Source organism: Malaclemys terrapin, chromosome 1, assembly GCF_027887155.1.
Source record: "Malaclemys terrapin pileata isolate rMalTer1 chromosome 1, rMalTer1.hap1, whole genome shotgun sequence".
Lineage (NCBI taxonomy): Eukaryota > Metazoa > Chordata > Testudines > Emydidae > Malaclemys > Malaclemys terrapin.
This window is the reverse complement of record NC_071505.1, coordinates 197,560,578-197,581,405: the sequence shown is the minus strand read 5'-3', so window position 1 is coordinate 197,581,405 and position 20,828 is coordinate 197,560,578. Positions and strand designations below refer to the sequence as shown.

General features: G+C 41.6%; 1 protein-coding gene across 1 annotated transcript in view; it reads right to left on the bottom strand.

Annotated features, from left to right (window-relative positions):
• The window catches only part of PDXK (pyridoxal kinase), an 87,208-nt gene that overhangs the window by 28,890 nt on the left and 37,490 nt on the right, over window positions 1–20,828 (bottom strand). The window contains exons 2-4 of the mRNA XM_054005224.1: window positions 17,624–17,678; window positions 6,473–6,577; window positions 479–562 (exon numbers count right to left, since the gene is read on the bottom strand). Of these exons, the coding sequence (XP_053861199.1) occupies window positions 479–562; window positions 6,473–6,577; window positions 17,624–17,678 (244 nt within the window). The remainder of the gene's footprint in view (window positions 1–478; window positions 563–6,472; window positions 6,578–17,623; window positions 17,679–20,828) is intronic.

Genomic DNA, 20,828 nt, shown 5'->3' with positions numbered 1-20,828 from the left:
TTAAGGTCAGGCTTGACAAAGCCCTGGCTGGGATGATTTAGTTGGGAATTGGTCCTGCTTTGAGCAGGGGGTTGGACTAGATGACCTCCTGAAGTCCTTTCCAACCCTGATATTCTAGGATTCTAAGACATAAGTTTCCAGTATTATCAGTACGTCTCTGGCCCTCATTGCTAAGCAACAAACAGCAGCAACTAGATAGGATTTCATGGGACTTTGCTAGATAGAGAGGATCACGCCTTAAGGCATATCTTTCTTTGGCTAGCATGCTGCAAGAAAAGCACCAGAAGGCACAAAAGTAGAAAGAGAAAAAAATAAATCAATTTTAAACTGACATGTCAATGGAGTCTCAGCAAGATTAAAACAGGACATTGTTGTGAAATTCAGAATAATGTCAGAGCACTGACTTCACCTGAAGTGATTTCAACATGTGTACAGAAAATAATTAGACCGAAAAGGTTAAAAGCCATCAAGTCCTTACCGTACACCAGGTCAGAGTTCTGTTGCTTCAACTCCTGAACGATATCAACCACCGTTGCAAGGAATGATGAGTCCCTCGTGTAACCTTTAGGCAGAAAAATAATTTTTAAGTTAATTTCAGAGAGCAATGTTTTGTTTACATCAGACTCATCTCTATGCAGAAAGGCATGTCAGTCATTTCTTCCCATTCCTGGAAAAAAAGTATTTAGAACTGAAAACATCTTAATATTTTATTCAGGGATAAACAGATATGGAACAAAATCAAGATCAACACTTGCTAACTCACCCAATTAAGCCTCTAAAAGAAAACAAGTCTCAGTAAATGCGTCTTGCCTGGGAATTGCCCAATACCTGGTCTAAATGCTCAGACATCAAAAAATTTGTTTCAAAAGAAAACACACCCCCTTTTGTTCAAAACACCAGTTTGAAAGTTCATAGTATAAACAGCATTGTTCAGGATGCAGCAAATGAGAGAGGGAAATATAAAGTTTTAAATTTCATTAGCATTTCTGAGACTTGTGCTGGAGGCAGCCTTCTTGTTGAAAATCAATGTTATCTGTGAGACTGCCAACGTCCTAACCTAACAGAAGAAAACGTAAACCCGGGTATGTCTACTCTGCAATTACAGGGTATGATTGCAGGTTGTGTACACATACCCAAGCTTTAGTCCAACTAGCTTGGGGATGGGAGCAGTGAAGCCTTGGTAGTGCTGGCTGTAAAAGGCCCACCTGGAACCCCTGAGTAATTACTTGCATGGATGGCTCACAATGACATGCTAGTCATTATTCAGCTAGGACATGCTGCCATAGCTTCACTGCTACAGTATGTGAACTAGCTTGTGTATGTTTACACAGGATGCAATCATACACCGTGACTGCACTATAGAAATCACATACCCTCTGTCGCTAGCCTGTTTGGATAAAGGTTTAACCATAGAACTCATTTTTAATATATTGTATCTTAAGTTTTCTTCAGATGTTTAATACTAAAGCAAGTTGGAAATGGACTTCATTTCATCTCAGTGGGCTCTCATACTACTAGCATCACAAGTGACAGTGCTCTTTAGCAAAACGGTCTCTCCCAGCTTTTGGCTCAGAAATGCCAACTGTAACTAAAAACTTAAGTACATGTCAGAGTTTACATTTATTCACAGAAGTGCTTCTTTCTTAGAAGCAGAGAAAAATGGGTGCAGTTTCCACGTCCATGAAATCGGGTTTACTTCAGCAAGGAGGCACTGGTGTCAGAGGGCAGAACTGGATTTGTAATGAGCAGCCATCGTAGGCTGATCTCTATAGATTATGCTAACAACCATTCACCTTCTCAGAGAGAGTGCATTAGTAAATCATTGACACAAATCTCTCAAGCATTCCACAGAACTGGGGCTAATTTTTCCCCTAATGTGCCTCTTGTCAAAGTAAGGTAACTGTGACAAGATCTGGGAGCAACCTTTCACAGAGGCAAACATAACACAATTTAGGTTCACACAGCAAACATAACACTAGCTCTTCTCCAGGTAACCCAGCAAAATGAGGGATCCAAGTGACAGTCAGATCTGTCTGCCCCCAAATGGACTTCATTTCACTGTTTGGTTTAATAGCGGGTGTGATCCAGGAAGCTCTTTGTGCCAACTGGCAGACGGCAGAGCAAGGCACAGAGTTTTAACAGGGATTCCCTGACTCAAGAATATGCAGATTAAGTTTACTAAAGAGAGGCATGCGAGGTCCTTTCTACCAAGAGCCAACTGCCCACTGGTCATCACGATCATTGCAAAATGTCTGTATGAATAATGTTTAAGAAATTATGTATCTGTACTGAAAATTATGTTATTAAGGTCTGTGAATTAAAGTAAGTCACCAGAAGGCAATAAATAAAGTTAAGATTCTGTCACGGGTATTTTTAGTAAAAGTTAGGGATAGGTTGCGGGCAATAAACAAAAATTCACAGAAGCCCATGACCTGTCCCTGACTTTTACTAAAAATATATAGGAGGAGGTGGGGGAGAGGCAAACAGAGTGCTGCTGGGGTTGCAGCTGCTCCAGGCCCGCTGCTGCTCCTGTGGCAGGGGCTGACCGCTGCTGCTCCAGGCCCAGGGGGGCTAATCCAACCTCACCATTGCTCCGGTAGCCCCAAAACTGGTCACTGGTCAGCTACTCCGGCAGCCCCCGGGCTCACAACTGCTCCAACCCTGCCCCAGAAGTAGTCATGAAGTTCCCGGAAGTCACAGAATCTTTGACCTCCATGACAGAACTGTATCCTTCGTCATGACAGAACTGTATCCTTCGTGATAAACATGCACCAGTCAGTTATGAGGGAAGAGATGCTTATTTTTGTCTGGTCATGCGTGTATAGCGTATTGTCTGCTTCACAATGGAGGACTATTTGCATTACTGAGCCTGGTGCTAATCGAGAGATTGTGAAATCATGAGAAATAAAAGCTGCAGGAAAAAAGTGGGGAAAAAAACATAGCAGGGAGGATCATGTTTACAAGTAAAGACACAGATTGTAGGAGTATAACTGAGATATGGCCTGGATCTTTCACTGAGGAGAAGAACTATCATTGTGTCCTGCCTTATGAAAGGAGGGTCACAGTCAACCTGGTTGGAAAATGCTGCAAAGACTTTCAGTGAGCTAAACTTCATTAGACAAGAAAGAACCTTGTTAGTTAAGTCTAGGCTTTAGAATGCAAGTTATGATCTTATTTTACTTGTAACCATGTATTTCCAGTACTTGGACTTGCTACTTCTTGAATCTCTATAGTTTATTAAATAAACTTTTACTTGATTTCACTATAATCACATCTAAGTGCTGTGTGTGAAGCAGAGCAGTGATCTGAAGTGGAACTGGTAAGTGGCGGTGTTCTGCCTCTTTGGGAGCAGCAAATCAGCAAACCCTGTGAGTGTTCAGGGAGACAGGGCTTGACCACTCTGGAGGTGCACTCAGAGGGCTCAGGGGTTGAAGCGTGCCTATAGCTAACGTGGAGAGAGAGTGTGAGGCCTGCACAGGCCTGGAAGATAGTGCTTGTGTTGCCCATGGCCAATGGAGATGGAGAGCTGACCCCCAACAGACACAGACAAGGCTTCTTCGTGTTAAAGGCTGGTGGTAGTGAGGTGCCTCACAACCCTGGGATCCCCAAGAAGTGTCACAGCAGGTTACTGCTAAAGATAGCAAAGCACCGCTACACTGGATAACCTAGTAACATCCAACTCCCTTCTTTGGGGGTAACAGCCTCACTTATGGCCCTGGAAGATAAAAGGCTGAATTCCAAACTCAGCCAGGAGTAGAGTGAGAACCCAACGTTGAAACAGGGGTTCTTTATTTAGAAAGACATTAAACTAGTCTCTCACTTCTGACCATTTCTTTTGTTTTTCTAAATGGGAATTGAGGATCCCATGCAAAGCTGGCAAAAGAAAGAAACAATCCACAGACCAAAACCTCAGTCACAAAACATTTGAAGTATTTTCCAAAATCTAGTTTAGAAATTTTTTTCCAATTTTTGACTCGAATGTTTTAGCTTTGAAAATATGTTTTTTCTTCCTCCCCTCACCCCCACCTTATGCCACTGAAAAGGGGGGAGGGAGGAAAACTAAAAACTTCTCATGTTTTGTTGGGGGAGGGGGGAACTGAGCATTTTTGAAAATTTCAAAACAAAATTCCAACTTTTTATTAAAATATTTTTCATTCAAGAATTTTTGACAAGCTCTAATCACAAGGCACTGTTTGCAAAGAGCAAGGCAGAGGTTCTCAAATTTGTCGATAGTGTGGTCCACACCTTATTAGACAGAGGACAGTCACAGGGACCACTTCATTTCTAATTCACAATTGCAAAAATAGACTTGCTTACAGCGGAAAATAATATAAATGAGCAATACATTTTTATAGCTGCCTTTTAAGGTGATTTAGCACTTGGGAAAGTTAGCATTGTCCAATCAACAAACTCTCGCCTGACCACGAGCAAATACACTGCAGACCACCAGAGTGGTCCATGTACCAAATTTTGGGAAGCTGTGGAGGAAGATATAAGCCTCCAGCAACCAGGCCAACATTCCACTCTCAGAAAAAACAGGCTCTAATGTCCAAGGCTGGGAATGAATATATAAGATAAATATACAACTGCTGCCATTTTTGCATATATACAGTCAGCACTGACAGGGCCAAACAGACTTGATATAAGCAGGTGCAATCCCATTCACTTCAACAGAGTTGCATCCCACTTACTCTGAATTTGGCCCCAAGTATCCTAGCTCATCACCCTACAAAGTGTTATCCAGAATCAGGCCTTCTCAGAGGTCCAGAGGGGCCTGGGCCACTTCCAGCTTTTGAGGCCCCTAGCCATAATAAAAATTAAAAAATGACACATGAAAACAAAATAAAGCACCAAAACAAGAGTGAGACATAATCTGAATTTTTTTTTATTTAACAAATGCTTTTCTAGCCTTTTTCTGTGCAAAAAAATTGTCTTTTACCAAATCACATCTCTTATTTGCCAAAAAATTAACACGTGTCTAAATTTGAGGCCACCTTTGAGTTTGAGGCCCTGGCCAAATGGCCCTCCCAGCCCCTCCTCTGATTGGCCCTGTCTGGAATACAAGAGGCACTGTTATCAATTAAAAAAATAAAAAAATAAAAAGTGTTTTACATGCTGCAGACACTCCTGAAAAAAGGAAATGCCTCCAGATTGTTTCATGGACAGTAAAATGTCTGAAGAATAATCTTCTGGAAAATCTTGCAGTACATTCTGTTTTTCCTGGGAAATTATTCTACATGGCTGCAGACTAACCCTTCACTCAGGAAAAATAATACATGCATGTGCTTCCCAACCAAATGGAACCCATTTATGCTGATATTCATTACCACATTACTGTCACCTCATTCCGTGTGCTATTTAATATCTCCTTTACCTTGGAGAGCTCCATAGAAACAGGAGGGGAAATAATTCAGCAGACATGCAGTACCCTTCATGCCCGAGTGGTCGTTATGGGTCATAATCCCAGATCCATACAATTAAAGTCTCCTGTTATTCCTGACTTTAAAAACACCTCCCTACATGCGGAAGTCATGTAATCAATCTGGCAATCAATTTCTGCTTGAGTTTTAGAAGCAACAGCTCACTGCTATAAGAAATACAGGCAACGAAATTTAAAATAGATGCACTGCACTCAGTGAAGTGGAATGGTATTTATAATCTACCCTGATAGAGCAGGAGACTGGATACTTCGATGGGTGTGCAGCTTTTATTATAGACTGCCTATCTTCCCTTTTAAACCACCTCATACAGGGGTTCCTTGTCTATATATGTATAGACACACACACACACACACACACACTAGATTAGATAGATAGATAGCGCCACTGTGGTAAGTGAAAGAAGATACTGCACAACGTCACTATATGGTATGAGGCTGCACACTCATGAAAGGTTAAAGGAACATCAACAAGAGCAAAGCTTGAGAAATACAACAGGGTTGAGAATAGAACCCAGGTCTTCTGACTCTCTACCCTGTGCTCAAAACACTACCATTCACAAAGATCAAGAAAAAATCCCCACAGAGCACACCATGTATAAAAAAAAAAAAAAAAAAAAAAAAAAAAAAAAGGATAAAATCCAGTGATTTAAACCATAAAGTTGCATCACTGCAGATTTTAGGAGTTGAAATCCTTACATCTTCATACCATAATATATATAAAAATAATACTCTGCATTTCTATTGCTCCTTTCATTAGACTATCACACGGCACATTAACACTTACCCAAACCCATATTCAGGGATCACATTCCCCATTCCATTACAATGCAGCCACCTTTGGGCTGGAACAGAGCACCTGTTTCACAATGTACAGCATAAGCAGCTAAAGAATACAGTATCCAGCTGACACTGTAGGAGGAATTTGAGGAAGGAGAATGTAATTAATTGGTTTTGAAAAAGACAAGGACTTGGTTTATCACTTTTACCCTTGTGTAGATATCATTGGCTCTCCAAAGAAACACCAGCACCTACCTGTGAGTACGTAGTCATAGTGGTTGACATTGTTCAGTTTAAGTCCTTCATACAACTCATGGAGTTCAGCTGAATTTAACATCTGACCCTTCCAGTGAGCATAACCTGAAAAAGGAAAGCCAAATGGTTTATCAAAGCCTCATTTTATATTTAGGATCACATATTATACATGCAGGAATTGGCTCCCCCTTCACCCCCAAAAATAGTGTTGCTGTCAAAAATTAGACAGGTGAGTTGTTAACAGAACAGTTACATTCTCAGCATTCTCTTAACTCTCTTATCCTTCTGAAAAGGAATTGTTTGTTAAAGGGGCCATCCTGACCACTCTAGAGACTCACGTTCTTCATGTATCAGCAAAGCAGGTTATATGCAAGCAGAGAATGCAAGCTTTCCCCTCTACAGCCTTCACCAACCAGCCCTGACCTGGAGGTCAGAGGTTAGTTTTAGTTTTCTTAGATTATTAATATAACTTATTTTATTTCATATTATACCAATGCAACCTGACAGCAGCCAGACAGCTTGATAACAGACATATTTCTGGAGAATAAACTCTGCACATTGCAGCCACTCAGAATCTAGCATGCACGCAAACACACACACATACACTCTCTCTCTTTCTCTCTATGTGCTAGGCCCTCTACCCTCACTGCATTATAGTGGAAAAGAGGTTCTCCATTTAGTTTAGCAAACAGACTTATGTGCTTCAGTCTATCAGAACACAGCTATACAAAAGTCATACAGCAAGCAACTGCCACACTCCATTGCACCCCACATCAGATAAAATACCCTTCATTTGGTATGTGTTAGCTGAAATCCTATGGTGAAGGAACATCCTATGACAGCGTTCCATTACGGTGACTTTATTTCAAGTAGCAGGATTTGGGGGATTTTGGAACGGCCCTGTGGGTATCAGCAGGGCTTCAGGAATGACTATTATGAGCAAAGAAATAACTTTCCATGCACTCTTATCCCCAGAAAGGTCTAAGAGTTATAAGTATGTATTTGAGACTTGGCTCAGCACCCATTGCAGTCAATGGAAAGAATTCAGTTGACTTCAATGGACACTGAATCAGGCCTCTGGGATCTTTAAGGCAGCATGCACCCTGTATACATATGTCTACATGGCCAAGATTCCTCTCCACCACACGGATCTCAGACTGCAGTTTTGGCCCTTGTGGGCCACTGGCAGCCACTATAAGTCAGAAGATCACTCGGGCTGCTTTAGCTGCCAGCTCTGCACAGCATCCCATGAGTTAGGCATTGTGCCACCTGAGCACACCTCCCGCCAAAACTTGATCCTATGCTTCAGGTGAGGATTTGACCTATGGTCTGAAACACTATATACTGAAGGGGTCTCATTAGTATAGTTATAAAAGGGAACAAAATATAATTCTGTATTTGCAGCCAAAAAGATACAGGATGCTGTTTTGATGTCTAGTTTTGGCAACAGGTGCTATGCTACCACTGAGCTTGTGCACAAGCAAGTAGACTCTGGTCTGCAGAAGGGTCAGGAGACAAAGTGCTGCTCATCTGGGATGTGACTGAAGGGAGGCTATTGGCCTCAGCCATTTTCAGCAGAGCATGAAATTAAAAAAAAAAAAAAAAAAAAAATGCAGCTCACTCCTTGGAGCAACCCTGGAAAGAAACACAAACTTTTCCTTTGAAGAAAGAGCATATAGGAAAAAAGCCAACTCCCTCAATGAAATAAAATAATAAGCTGTTAAACAGCCATGTTCACTCAGAATTTGGTCTGAAGAGGCAGCATCTGCAGGGACAAAAGTGAAGACTAGCACCACATGCAAGACAAACCACAGAGTGGCTACCACCACCATTCGCCAGGCCAGGTTTGGACCAGGAAGATAGCTAACACTTTTTAAAAACACAGACTTAACATATCTTAACTAATATTTTTAAACACTAGTGTTGATGGGTGTAAGGTTATGGCTGACTCCTGCCTCTTTCTCTCCCTCAGCAAGGCCCCTTTAAGAACTCATCCAGTCCAAAAGAAATTCAAGACAGACCCAACAAGCAGTCCCATTTATTTACTCTTCTGGGTACATACTGGTCCTCCAGTCTCTCACCCGACAGCCCAAAATAACAGCATCTTTGAGAAACTAAACACAAACTTACATAGTGTCAACTGGGCACAGCCCCCCGCTTTTCTGAACGTCTGTCAGTCTCTCTCCTGCTTCTTGGGCAGGGTCTCTCCCAGGCCTCCCTGCCTTGGGAGTTTTATCCTGCTTTTGTCAGGCTTCCTGGCACCCCCAGTCACTTTCTCCATCAGCCACATACTGCAGTTTCCTGTTGCCTTTTATATTAAAGCAGCGGATTCAACCCAGGAGTGGCTCATCCTGTAATCAGGGCCAGGATAGTCCCTGGCTCTCCAGCTCATTGGGCAAAGTGCCCTGTTACAACAGGGTTTCAACATCTTTAAGAATGGATTAGCTGCTCATGGGAGGCAGCGGGCAGGGAAACCTAGGTTTGCCCACAACCAGCTAACACATTTTAAAGTTACCAAACCCTGTACACACTAGTCACATTTTTAAACAGGACTATATTCCCCAATCTAGTCTAGAGATGCCTTTAGTGCAATTTTTCAATCAACCCTGTATTCAGTGCACTGCATAGTGTATCCGTTTGGAAAACTCAGAGTCCCAGCTGAGGAAGTTGTGCTGATACCACGCTGACCACAAACTTGGTGAAGGTGACATTATGACCCAAAGCTCAGGGTGCAAAATAGTGACCTTTTAATATGCCAATTCAAAAGGAAACTGTCAAATGGGCATATGCATTTGTGTATGGTACATTCAAGATTAACGGCCTATCTGAAAAGTTGCTGCAAGAAAACAGTGTGTCTCGTCAGTCTCATTCAGGATTGGTTGCTAACTCCTATAGTCCACGGAGCAAATACTGTCATATCTGCCTGGTCCTCGTGGCAGAGATAATTTGCATTGTATACATGCTTTGGACAGACCTGGTGCTTTAAGCAGGTAAAGTGATGAAAAGTTACAGAGCCAAGCAAAATTACTCTGTGGCTTTCTGATCTGCTTTCTCAGGGAAAAGTAACTTTTTTTTGTCCAAGTATTTCATCATGGCAATCAGGGTCTCCCCTGACCAGCCAGAAGGCCATCTCATGTCAGGGTAACTAAAGGCACAGATTTAGAATTAGATTTCATGCCTCATAAGGTCCAAGGGATAATCAACTCATGGCAATCATTACCCCTATGATTGTTTCATTAAATATATTGAAAATGTGGTGAACTGCAAAAGAAAGCAAAACCATTTATTTGTGTACATGCTGTAGTTCATCCACCTACATGCCATAGCCCTACCATGAAATAATATTTATATTTTGGCACTTAGCAATAAGAAAGTTCAAGGTTGACTATTTATGCACTCCATATAAAACAGACATTACTTGACTATTTATGCACTTCATATAAAAAGGGGAGCCAAGAAAGATTAGATAATAAACAATTTGTACTTAGAAAAATGATTGCACAACACTAGGGCAAACTGCACTACACTGATAACATCAGGGAGTGTTGGGTTGGCAGTGACTAGGTCAGTGTACTAACCTTTTATCTTTGAAAGTCAAATTCAATTCCTGGCTAATATTCTCCAGAAAGGAAAACATGAGCCCTCTCATCTTAATTTCCTGTTGTTAACGTTACAAAACCACCACACAATTTTGCTTAATCAGAAGTTTCTGCTCAAGTCAAACCCAGGACTGGAACAGCAGAACATTGCAAATCAAGATAGAAGACTACATTTGCAGAGCTGTTTGGGAAAGTTTGCAGTAAACTTCCCCAGATGGTATCCAGCTCAAGTCATGGTATAAGTCACTCTCATTCATGAACACTACATTCACTTACAAGTTTTAGGGGTTTTCTTTAATGTAAAAGCAAAGTGCTTTTATAGCCTTTCCTTTCATCTGGGTGTGATTTCTTTTTGAACCTCCTTATATTCCAGATTTATTTTTAAGCCACAGAAGTATCTTGGTGTGCAATGTCTCTTGCCCTTCAACCCCCTATCATGATGTGTGAAGTCATGCCTCTCCAAGGAAGGGACCAGGTTAACCCATCTGGATTTAAAAAGGACTATGCCAATGAAGCTTTTGCACATATTTTTCCCTCCCCCACTTTTTCTTCTTTAAAAACTTACTTATAAACTTGGGAATTGCATTATAAAACTCAAAACCAAACCAAGCCATACCCCACACCCTTCTGAGAGAATTTTTTCAGGGACAAGAAAAATATTTCTTGAAAAGAGATATGTGAATCTCTGCTGTTTTTCCCCTTCTTTTCACCCCCACCCCCATCCCACTACACACACATTATTCTGAAGCCTGAGTTTCTCCTCTAATGTTCCCCAAAATTGTACTGAGTGGCTTGAGTGAAAGCAAGAATCTTTAGAAAGCCTTTAAGGCGGAAAGAAGATCTTGTGTTTATGACACATGGCAGGCAGGAGATCTGAGTTTATCCCCAGCTCTGACACAGTTCATCAGGGAATTCTGTTAAATCACTTAGGGCTCATCTACACAGCAAGTTATTGCGCAGCAAGCCAGGGTGTGAATGTACAGCACACCTGCTAGACACACAATAACCTCTCATGTCAACACTGCTACAGTGCAGCAAAAGTCCCGGAGCGTGGTTTAGTGACTACACTTTCAAACAGCAGTACGCAAAGCCGCATCCTGGGATTTTCAGTATGCTGTTGTAGTGTCCGCTTGGGACACTACTGCGTGGCAAGCAGACGCACAGCAGATTCACACCCTGGCTTGCCACACTGTAATTCACAGTGTACACTCGGCCCAAAACTCTAGCACAGAGTTTCTCAGTCTGTAGCTGCAGGCATGGAGGGATGCTGTGACACAGGGGAGAGAAAGATGGGTAAGGCACTATTAGAATGTATCACAGACCAGAGCTACCAAGAAAACCACAGAACCTAACTCCCTTACTGTGGAAGTCAAAAGTTCCTTGCCTTTAAAATACAGGCTATTTCTCTGGAACAGTCTCAGGCATGGGATTCAGAGTGACCAAAAAAAATCACATTAAATACATTCTGACAACTAATCTGCCAATCACTTCTAGAAAGGAAAGCAGCATACAAGGATTTTTTTTTAAATGCTAAATAAAGCCCTCCAAACTAGATTTGCATTCTTACATAGGAAGGGGGTTGTTGGACCAAACAAAAAAAAAAGAGAGAGAGAGAGAATCTTTGTAAACCGTGTGACAGTTTCTTTTATGTGCGCATGAAGCACAATGTCGTTTGAAGGTGAGTCACTTACTGTAATCATACAGGAAATATTCCTCACCAGGCAACATGGCAAACTGCTTCCTGGGGTTTTTGATTAAAAACACTACCTTGTATTTCAGGATTGCCAGAGACTATAGAAAGCTGCATTTTCTGAGCAGTAGTCGGCAATGATAATCTTTTGTTTTATTGATTGAAAATGAAAACAAAAATGGCAAGCACGATTCAGAAGATCAGACCCGTTAGTTAATAACAAATGACAAAATACAAAGAGAGATAACAAGCTTAAAAGAAAAGGAAGGGAGAAAAAAGAGTGAGAGGGACTGAAAGAATACAGGATCTAAAATGTCACAGTGGACTTTCCCCCCATACGTATATAAAACGCGCACACACACACACAGTGTTATCTGTCCTCTTTGGAATGTAGCACTCCCTTATAACTTCACAAAAAAAGGGCAGCTGAATGTCAGTTCTTCAACAGAAGTTCAGCCATTTCCCTTTCTCACAACAGTGCAGCTGAATGGACTCTCAAGATCTTTGCCTGTAAGAAAAGGCAACTCTGATCTTCCTCACTTCATTCAGTGCAACATTTGACTCTGGAAAATTGCTACAATATAGAAATAGTAAACTAACTTGGCAATCAGCGCTGCTTTCCCTACAACAACAAAGGCGCTGTGCACTTGATTATCTGCGTTTGACTGTGTGCACACATATGCATGCATGGCTCAAACACCAGGAGGCAAATTATTTAAAAAAAAAAAAAAAAAAAAAAAAAAAAAGTTGTGTTTTTTTAATCTCATGATTCTAAAGGCAGTCTCATCATTTTGAGCTTTTGGGATGGTCAGTACTTTGCACTTTTAGAAAAAAGAACCGCTAATTTGTTGCTCCTCCCACAATCACCCATAGCTGCCAAACCTCCCACGTGGCCAATCCCCCCCGCTGGCAAACCTTTCCAAATCCTTTGGTGACACTACTAAAAAAACTAATATCCCTGTGTCCATTTCAATAATCTGATCATGCTATTGATAATTTAATGTGCTGGCCTTCAGAACAGCTTCCCTTTAACTTTATGGCCTAATTAAAATCTCAATCTCTTAACATTCAATACAATTAATTTATTCTTGAAACAAAAGCAGTAAAAAAAAAAAAAAAAAACCTAGATGAAATCCCCATCAACTATAAACATTTAGCTAGCTATTGCAAGCAAATCTGTGACCATCAACATTTCTGGAGTTCACAACCATTTTATCAAGTTATCAAAATACTGAAAAACATTATTGCACCAAAAGTGTGAAAGGAATTTAAATCAGCTCTATGGCTTTTGGACTCTAGCAATGTGAGAGTATTTTGTGCCGGTCAAAGGCAACCAGCCAACTAAGCAGCTTTTGGTCAGGGCGAAGTGTATGTGAAAGAAATGTTATCTATGTTTAATTATTACTCCCTCCATGGCTTCCCCAGATGACCGGTATACTCTGGCTTCCTAAATGCTCTTGGGACAATCTTTCACCATCCTGACCATGCACCAAAGAGTGAACTGTTGGTTCCACTGAAGTCTATGGCAAAACTCCTAAGGACTTAATGAGGCCAGGATTTCACTCAATGCTTCCTACCACCTTGACTTATCCTTCCTGAAATCAATGGATTACACAAGGTGAGAGAGCAGAATTTGGCCCAAGGTCTAGATTTAATGAGAGAGACATGTTTCAGTGAGTGCTTGCTCTTGGAATTTCGCTGGCAGTTAGTTGAGAGCACTAATTCTTGTTGCTCTAGGAGCCTTCTGCACACTGCTTCCAGCAGTGTTAAAAATATCCCAACTCATGCAATCCTTTGAAAGATGTTAAAGCTAGGGCTGTCGATTAATCGCAGTTAACTCATGCAATTAACTAAAAAAAATTAATTGCGATTAATCGCACTGTTAAACATAGAATCCCAATTGAAATTTATTAAATATTTTTGGATGTTTTTCTACATTTTCCGAACATATTGATTTCTATTACAACAGAGAAAACAAAGTGTACAGAACTTACTTTATATTATTTTTATTACAAATATTTGCACTGTTAAAATGATAAAAGAAATAGTATTTTTCAATTCATCTCATACAAGTACTGTAGTGCAATCTCTTAATTGTGAAAGTGCAATTTACAAATGTAGATTTTTTTGTTACATAACTGCACTAAAAAACAAAACGATGTAAAACTTTAGAGCCTACAAGTCCACTCAGTCCTACAGTAACTCCTTGCTTAACGTTGTAGTTACGTTCCTGAAAAATGCGACTTTAAGTGAAACGATGTTAAGCGAATCCAATTTCCCCATAAGAATTAATGTAAAGGGGGGGGGGGAGGGTTAGGTTCCAGCGAAATGTTTTTCACCAGACAAAAGACTATATATATATATATATATACACACACACACACACAGATATATACATACACACACACAATATAAGTTTTAAACAAACAATTTAATACTGTGTACGGCAATGATGACTGTGAAGCTTGGTTGAGGTGGTGAAGTCAGAGGGTGGGATATTTCTCAGGGAGTGCCTTACTGCTAAATGATGAACTAGTACTCGGCTGAGCCCTCAAGGGTTAACACATTGTTGTTAATGTAGCCTCACACTCTACAAGGCAGCACAAATGGAGGGAGGGGAGACAGCATGGCAGACAGAGACAGAGACAGACACCCTGTGTGTGAGAGAAAGAGAGATGCGCGTTGCCCCTTTAAGTACACTGACCCCACTCTAAGTACACTGCCTTTTAAAGTAGATCAACAAGTTGAGACAGCAGCAGCTGCCAGCAAACTCCCTCCATCCTGAGCCCTGTCATGTTCCCCCGTGCTCTATGGAGATGAGGTAAGCAGGGGGCAGGAGCAGTGGAGAGGGGGACACCCTGACATTAGCACCCCTCTTCCCCCTCTGCCCCTGCACAGCAAGCAGGAGACTCCCAGGAGCAACTCCAAGGCAGAGGGCAGGAGCAGCACATGGTAGTGGGGGGAGGGACAGCTGAACTGCTAGCAATTGATAGCCTGCTGGGCGGCTGCCGCACAGGGAACTTAGGGGGGCAGGGAGCTGATAGGGGAGCTGCCGGCCCACCCTGGTTCCAAGTCCCCACCAGCTAGCTCCAACAGGCTGCTCTTTCTGCAAGCAGTGGACAAAGGGGAGGGATAGCTCAGTGGTTTGAGCATTGGCCTGCTAAACCCAGGGTTGTGAGTTCAATCCTTGAGGGGGCCACTTGGGAATCTGGGGCAAAATCAGTACTTGGTCCTGCTAGTGAAGGCAGGGGGCTGGACTTGATGACCTTTCAAGGTCCCTTCCAGTTCTAGGAGATGGGATATCTCCATTATTAAAGCAGGCAGCTGCCAAACAACGTTATAAGGGAGCAGTGCGCAAATTTAAACGAGCATGTTCTCTAATTGATCAGCAACGTAACAACGAAACAATGTTACCCGGGACGACTTTAAGTGAGGAGTTACTGTACTTCTTGTTCAATCAATTGCTAACACAAACAAGTTTGTTAACATTTACAGGAGATAATCCTTCCTGCTTCTTATTTACAATATCACCTGAAAGTGAGAATGTTCGTATGGCACTTTTGTAGCCGGCATTGCAAGATATTTACGTGCCAGATATGCTAAATCTTCGTATGCCCCTTCATGCTTCGGCCACTACTCCAGAGAACATGCTTCCATGCTGATGATGCTTGTTAAAAAAAATAATGCGTTAATTAAATTTGTGACTGAACTCCTTGGGGGGGAGAATTGTATGTCTCCTGTTCTGTTTTACCCACATTCTGCCATATATTTCATGGTATAGCAGTCTCGGATGATGACCCAGCACATGTTTGTTTTAAGAACACTTTCACAGCAGATTTGACAAAACACAAAGAAATGTGAGATTTCTAAAAATAGCTACAGCCCTCAACCCAAGGTTTAAGAATCTGAAGTGCTATCCAAAATCTGAGAGGGACGAGGTGTGGAACATGCTTCAGAAGTCTTAAAAGAGCAACACTCCAATGCAGAAACTACAGAACTCGAACCACCAAAAAAGAAAATCAACCTTCTGCTGGTGGCATCTGATTCAGATAATGAAAATGAACATGCGTCGGTCCGCACTGCTTTGGATCGTTATTGAGCATAACCCATCGTCAGCATGGACACATGTCCTCTGCAATGGTGGTTGAAGCATGAAGGGCCATATGAATCTTTAACGCATCTGGCACATAAATGTCTTGCGATGCTGGCTACAACAGTGTGATGTGAATGCCTGTTGTCACTTTCAGGTGACATTGTAAACAAGACGCGGGCAGCATTATCTCCTGCAAACTGTAACCAAACTTGTTTGTGTGAGTGATTGGCTGAAGTAGGACTGAGTGGACTGGAGGCGCTAAAGTTTTACATTGCTTTATTTTTGAATGCAGTTATTTTTTGTACATAATTCTACATTTATAAGTTCAACTTTCATGGTAAAGAGATTGCACTACAGTACTTGTATTAGGGGAATTGAAAAATACTATTTCTTTTGTTTTTTACAGTGCAAATATCTGTAATCAAAAATAAATATAAAGTGAGCACTGTACATTTTGTATTCTGTGTTATAATAGAAATCAATACATTTGAAAATGTAGAAAACATCCAAAAATATTTAAATAGTATTCTATTATTGTTTAACTGTGCGATTGTGGTTAATTTTTTTAATCACGTGATTAATTGAGATTTTTTTTAATTGCTTGACAGTCCTAGTTAAAACAAATAACTTTCTTAAAAAAAGCTAAGAATACTCTTTGTCCATAATTTATATGCTCTTAAATGCTCTTATACCACCTGCAGTTGGTAGGGATTTTTCTACTAAATTATGCACAACAAAGCATAAGAAAGAGAAACCTAAAGAGCCACTGTTGCCAGCTCTCAAAATTGTTATAGCAAGTCTCACAATACTGGTGTTTCTCTTCAAGCCCCAGTGAGTGGAATCATGCGAGAATCTAAACTTTCATTTTTAATAAGTTTCTAGCCCTCACGGATGCAGAGAAAAGCTTGAAAATGTGACAGAAATGCACCCAAAAGGCTCACCAACCAGAAAGCAAATATGAACCCAAATTGTATTACTTTAAAAAATAATACACCATTTTAAGCCACTCATATTCTGGAGGGTCCTGCTCAGGATTTTTGAGTGTTTGAGGTTAGCAATTATGGAATAACAATAAAGGAGGCAAGTGACTCACTGTACAAGTGCCACTTCTGGAGATTCCTCCACTCTCAGATAACCTATGTTGGTGATGCAGTATTTGTGTTCTATTTCACTGCCTAATGTCTTATATTGACATGACTTCTCCTTATGCAGTTTTATTTCTTCTAAATTGGCTAACAAAAAAAAAATCTATCCACCATTAAGTAGCAGAATGGAACGCATTACATTTAAGCTATGTCTACATTTTAAAAACTGCAATTGTAGCACTTCCGTGTAGCTATTTACAACAGCAACAAGATGAGTTCTCCCATCGCCATTGTAAATCCACCTCCCTGAGAAGCAGTAGCTAGGTCAACAGATGAATTCTTCTGCCAACCTAGCGCTGTCTACATAGGGACTTAGGTCAGCTTAATTACGTCGCTCACGGGTGCAAACTTTTCACACCTCAGAGACGTAGCTATGCTGATGTAACTTTTGGCACTTTAGACCAGCCCTTAGATTTAGTCCTTTATTCAAAGCCTATTGAATTTAATGGGTTTTGGCTCAAGCTTTGAACATTGTTGTCCTGTCTTGAATCCAAAAGGAAGAGATCACAGAATGATTGAGCTTCTTCCCAATAACATGCAATCAGGCTGAATGAGTGTTTGGTAGGCCTAAAGTCACCGGAGTGGATGCACAATAGTACTTCAAGAGTATGCGTGTGTATTTACCTGTGTGGTTTGAAAACTGGACAGAATTCACAGGATCAACTTCAAATCCCAGAACCTGCAACACAGAATAAAGGAACACTATTATTATTAAAACAGAACTTTCCTCAGAATGCCACTCATATCATAAAATGGCAGACAAAGGTTACCATGGTCTGTTATACATTTAGAAGCTTAGAATGTGATTTAAAGTAAGAGCTGAGTAACCAGTGTTAAATATACAGTTCTTTAGTAGAGGAAGGGGCATGGAGAGAGACACACGATGGATCCACCAGAAAAGTGGAGCTCCATATCTGAAAGAGAAGATTCGCCAGAAGGCCAGCAGGCAGAAGCTAATAGAACAGCATTCTTAGGGTCTGAAGTAAGTCTTGTCCAGGCAATGCCACAACTACAATTCAAGGGGCCAAATGAACATAAAATGAGAGGGGGTAATGGAGGGTGTGAGAAAAAGAGTTCTCATGGTTCTGGGGGGAGAAAAAACAAAAACTTTTTCATAGATTTTAAGGGCATTATAGCGGGGTAGTCACCCCGCTCCTGCTCTGACGGGGCTAAAACAGCCCTGGAGAGGGCTGTGGCATTGAAATGCTAGGCTGATTGGGGGAAGCAGCCACAGGTAGGGCCACACTCCAATCAGGCCACAGTTGGCCCTATAAGAGGGCTGAGGGCCAGATACACTCTCTCTAGCTCCCTAGAGAGAGAAGGATCTGGCTGCCTGGGAAGTTGAGGAGGGTACCTAGGGTGGAGCAGTGCTGGGGAAGGGCAGAGGGAGCTGGGGAGCTCCAGCCTAGCTAAGCCCCAGGCTGCAGGCCGAGTTAAGGGCCCACAAAAGGGTACTAAGATTGCAGACGGGCAGCCCAGGAATAGGCAGAGGCAGCTGGTCCAACCCCCTTGCTGACGATGAGTGGTTAACAGACTGCCGTCTGCCCCAGAGAGCGGGGGCTAGATGATGACTGGCAGTAGCCACGGAGGCAAGGTGGGTTTAGAGGGTTGGGGATTCCACAGGGAAGGGAGACCCAGATTGGGGGTTATTGCTGGGGCAGAACCCCAGGGCAAAGGGCCCCGGGTCTGGGAGGGACACGGGGCCAGCGGCAGGCAAGACACTGTTCTGCAGGGGGCGCTCCGGGCTGGAAAGAGCTAATTCCTGAGACAACCAGCAGGAGGCGCTGCACCGGTGAGTCTTTGCCCCGCCACAGGCAGACAAGACTGCTGTGATCATCTAGTCTGATCTACTGTATAGCACAGGTCATAGAACTTTCCCCAAATAGTTTCTGTTTGAACTAGAGCATATCTTTAAAAAATAAATAAATCCAATCTTGATTTTAAAATTGCCAGTGACGGAAAATCACCACAACCCTTGGTAAATTGTTCCAATGATCAATTACCCTCTCTATTAAAAATCTATAACTTATTTCCAGTCTGAATAGGTCTACCCTCAACTTCCAGCCATTGGATTGTGCTAGATTGAAGGGCTAGATTCTCCTTCTTCTAGCGTTTGCAGTGCTTGCTGACCCACCCAACAGCAGTTTCATCAGCACAATGAAGGGCCCGAAGGCCACCATGAAATCTAATCAGTTGACATTTGTCGATAGCAAGCGCCATTGACTGACGGAGACCACAGTGACAAAGTGGGTCATTGTGCAGACCCCAAGGGCTAGACTGAAGAGCCCATTATCAAATATTTGTTCCTCATACAAGTACTTAGATTGTAATCAATAGACCTCTTAACCTTCTCTTTCTACGCAGACTGAACTCCTTGAGTCTATCACTATAAGGCATGTTTTCTAAGCCTCTAATCATTCTCATGGCTCTTCTCTGAACCCTCTCCAATTAATCAATGCTCTTCTTGAATTGTGGGCACCAGAACTGGACCCAGTATTCCAGCAGCAGTCGCAGCAGTGCCAAATACAGAGATTGACTAACCTGTCTACTTTTACTCAAGAATTCCCTATTTATATCCAAGGATCACAAATTCCCCTATTTATATCCAAGGATCACATTAGCCCTTTTGGCCATAGCATTGCACTGGGAGCTCACATTCATCTGATTATTCACCATGATCCCCAAATCTTTTCCAGGGTCTTTTCTGACAGGTGGGTGAACGAACACTGTTTGCCCCCAGATTTAAATTTCACAAGCTTTTATGAAACTCAACACCATGAGAAATGATTATTTTTGAGATTTTATTTTGGTGGCAAAGGGTTAATCCAATGGAGGCATCTTAATAAAAAAACCCTCACAAATAAATTTCCTTTGCAATATTTGCAATCCAAATACTGCAGCAGCCAAATATGTTCTGATTGCCTAAAATGAGAGAAGTGGGGAGGGGGGGGGGGGATGAAGCCCAAAGTAAAAATTTATTTCCTCCCCCACCTCCCAGTTAAAAATAATCTATTGTGTGTTGTTATTTAAAAATACAAGGCTGGGGAGGGGGAAAAAAATCAGTGAAGATTTTTAGCTTGGCACTGTCCACTTACTAGAAATAGAAAGCAATAACTATATTTTTTTATCTGGTGTTCAAGCCATGCTACAGTTTTATCCACCACTAAAAAAAAAAAAAAGAAAATCTAATACAAATCTGACAACAGTTTGACATTTAGTATTTGTTTTCACATCCTCTTTGCTATGGATAAAATTTCTCCTCAGAAGAAGAGCTGCTATATATGGCTCTGTGAGTCATGGGAGACAACAGTAATGATGCAGAAATAATCGTGTATGATCCATTTTCAGGCAATTTGCTAGAGGGTTAATTGAAGCTTTTGCCAGTCACGCTCTTCACTGGGAGGTACATCTCTTCCTTGTCATCAACAGCGTAACACCCTCATGCAAATCAAGACCACGTGAGCAAGTCGTGCCAGCAATAAGACTATCTGAAACACATACACACATACGCACACAAAACTGGCAGCAGGCCTGGAGCAACAAGAGGCTGGCGGAATCTGATGCAGATGATTTTCCCTCCTCCCCTCAGATACTGTGCAGCTATAGTTTTACAGACCATGTTAGACTTCACATGGGGTCACAGAATCAATCTCTTACAAAAAGGCAGGTGTTAGTGCGCAACTAGAGGACAAAAAGAATCCAATAATATTGCTAGATAGAAAGGTGGGTTAGTGTAAAACTGGTTTGATTAAAAGTATGGGGCAGGTACTACACCTGCCCCAGAGTCAGTTTGTGATTTTTTTAGCTATGTGTTTTTGTCTCCAGTGCA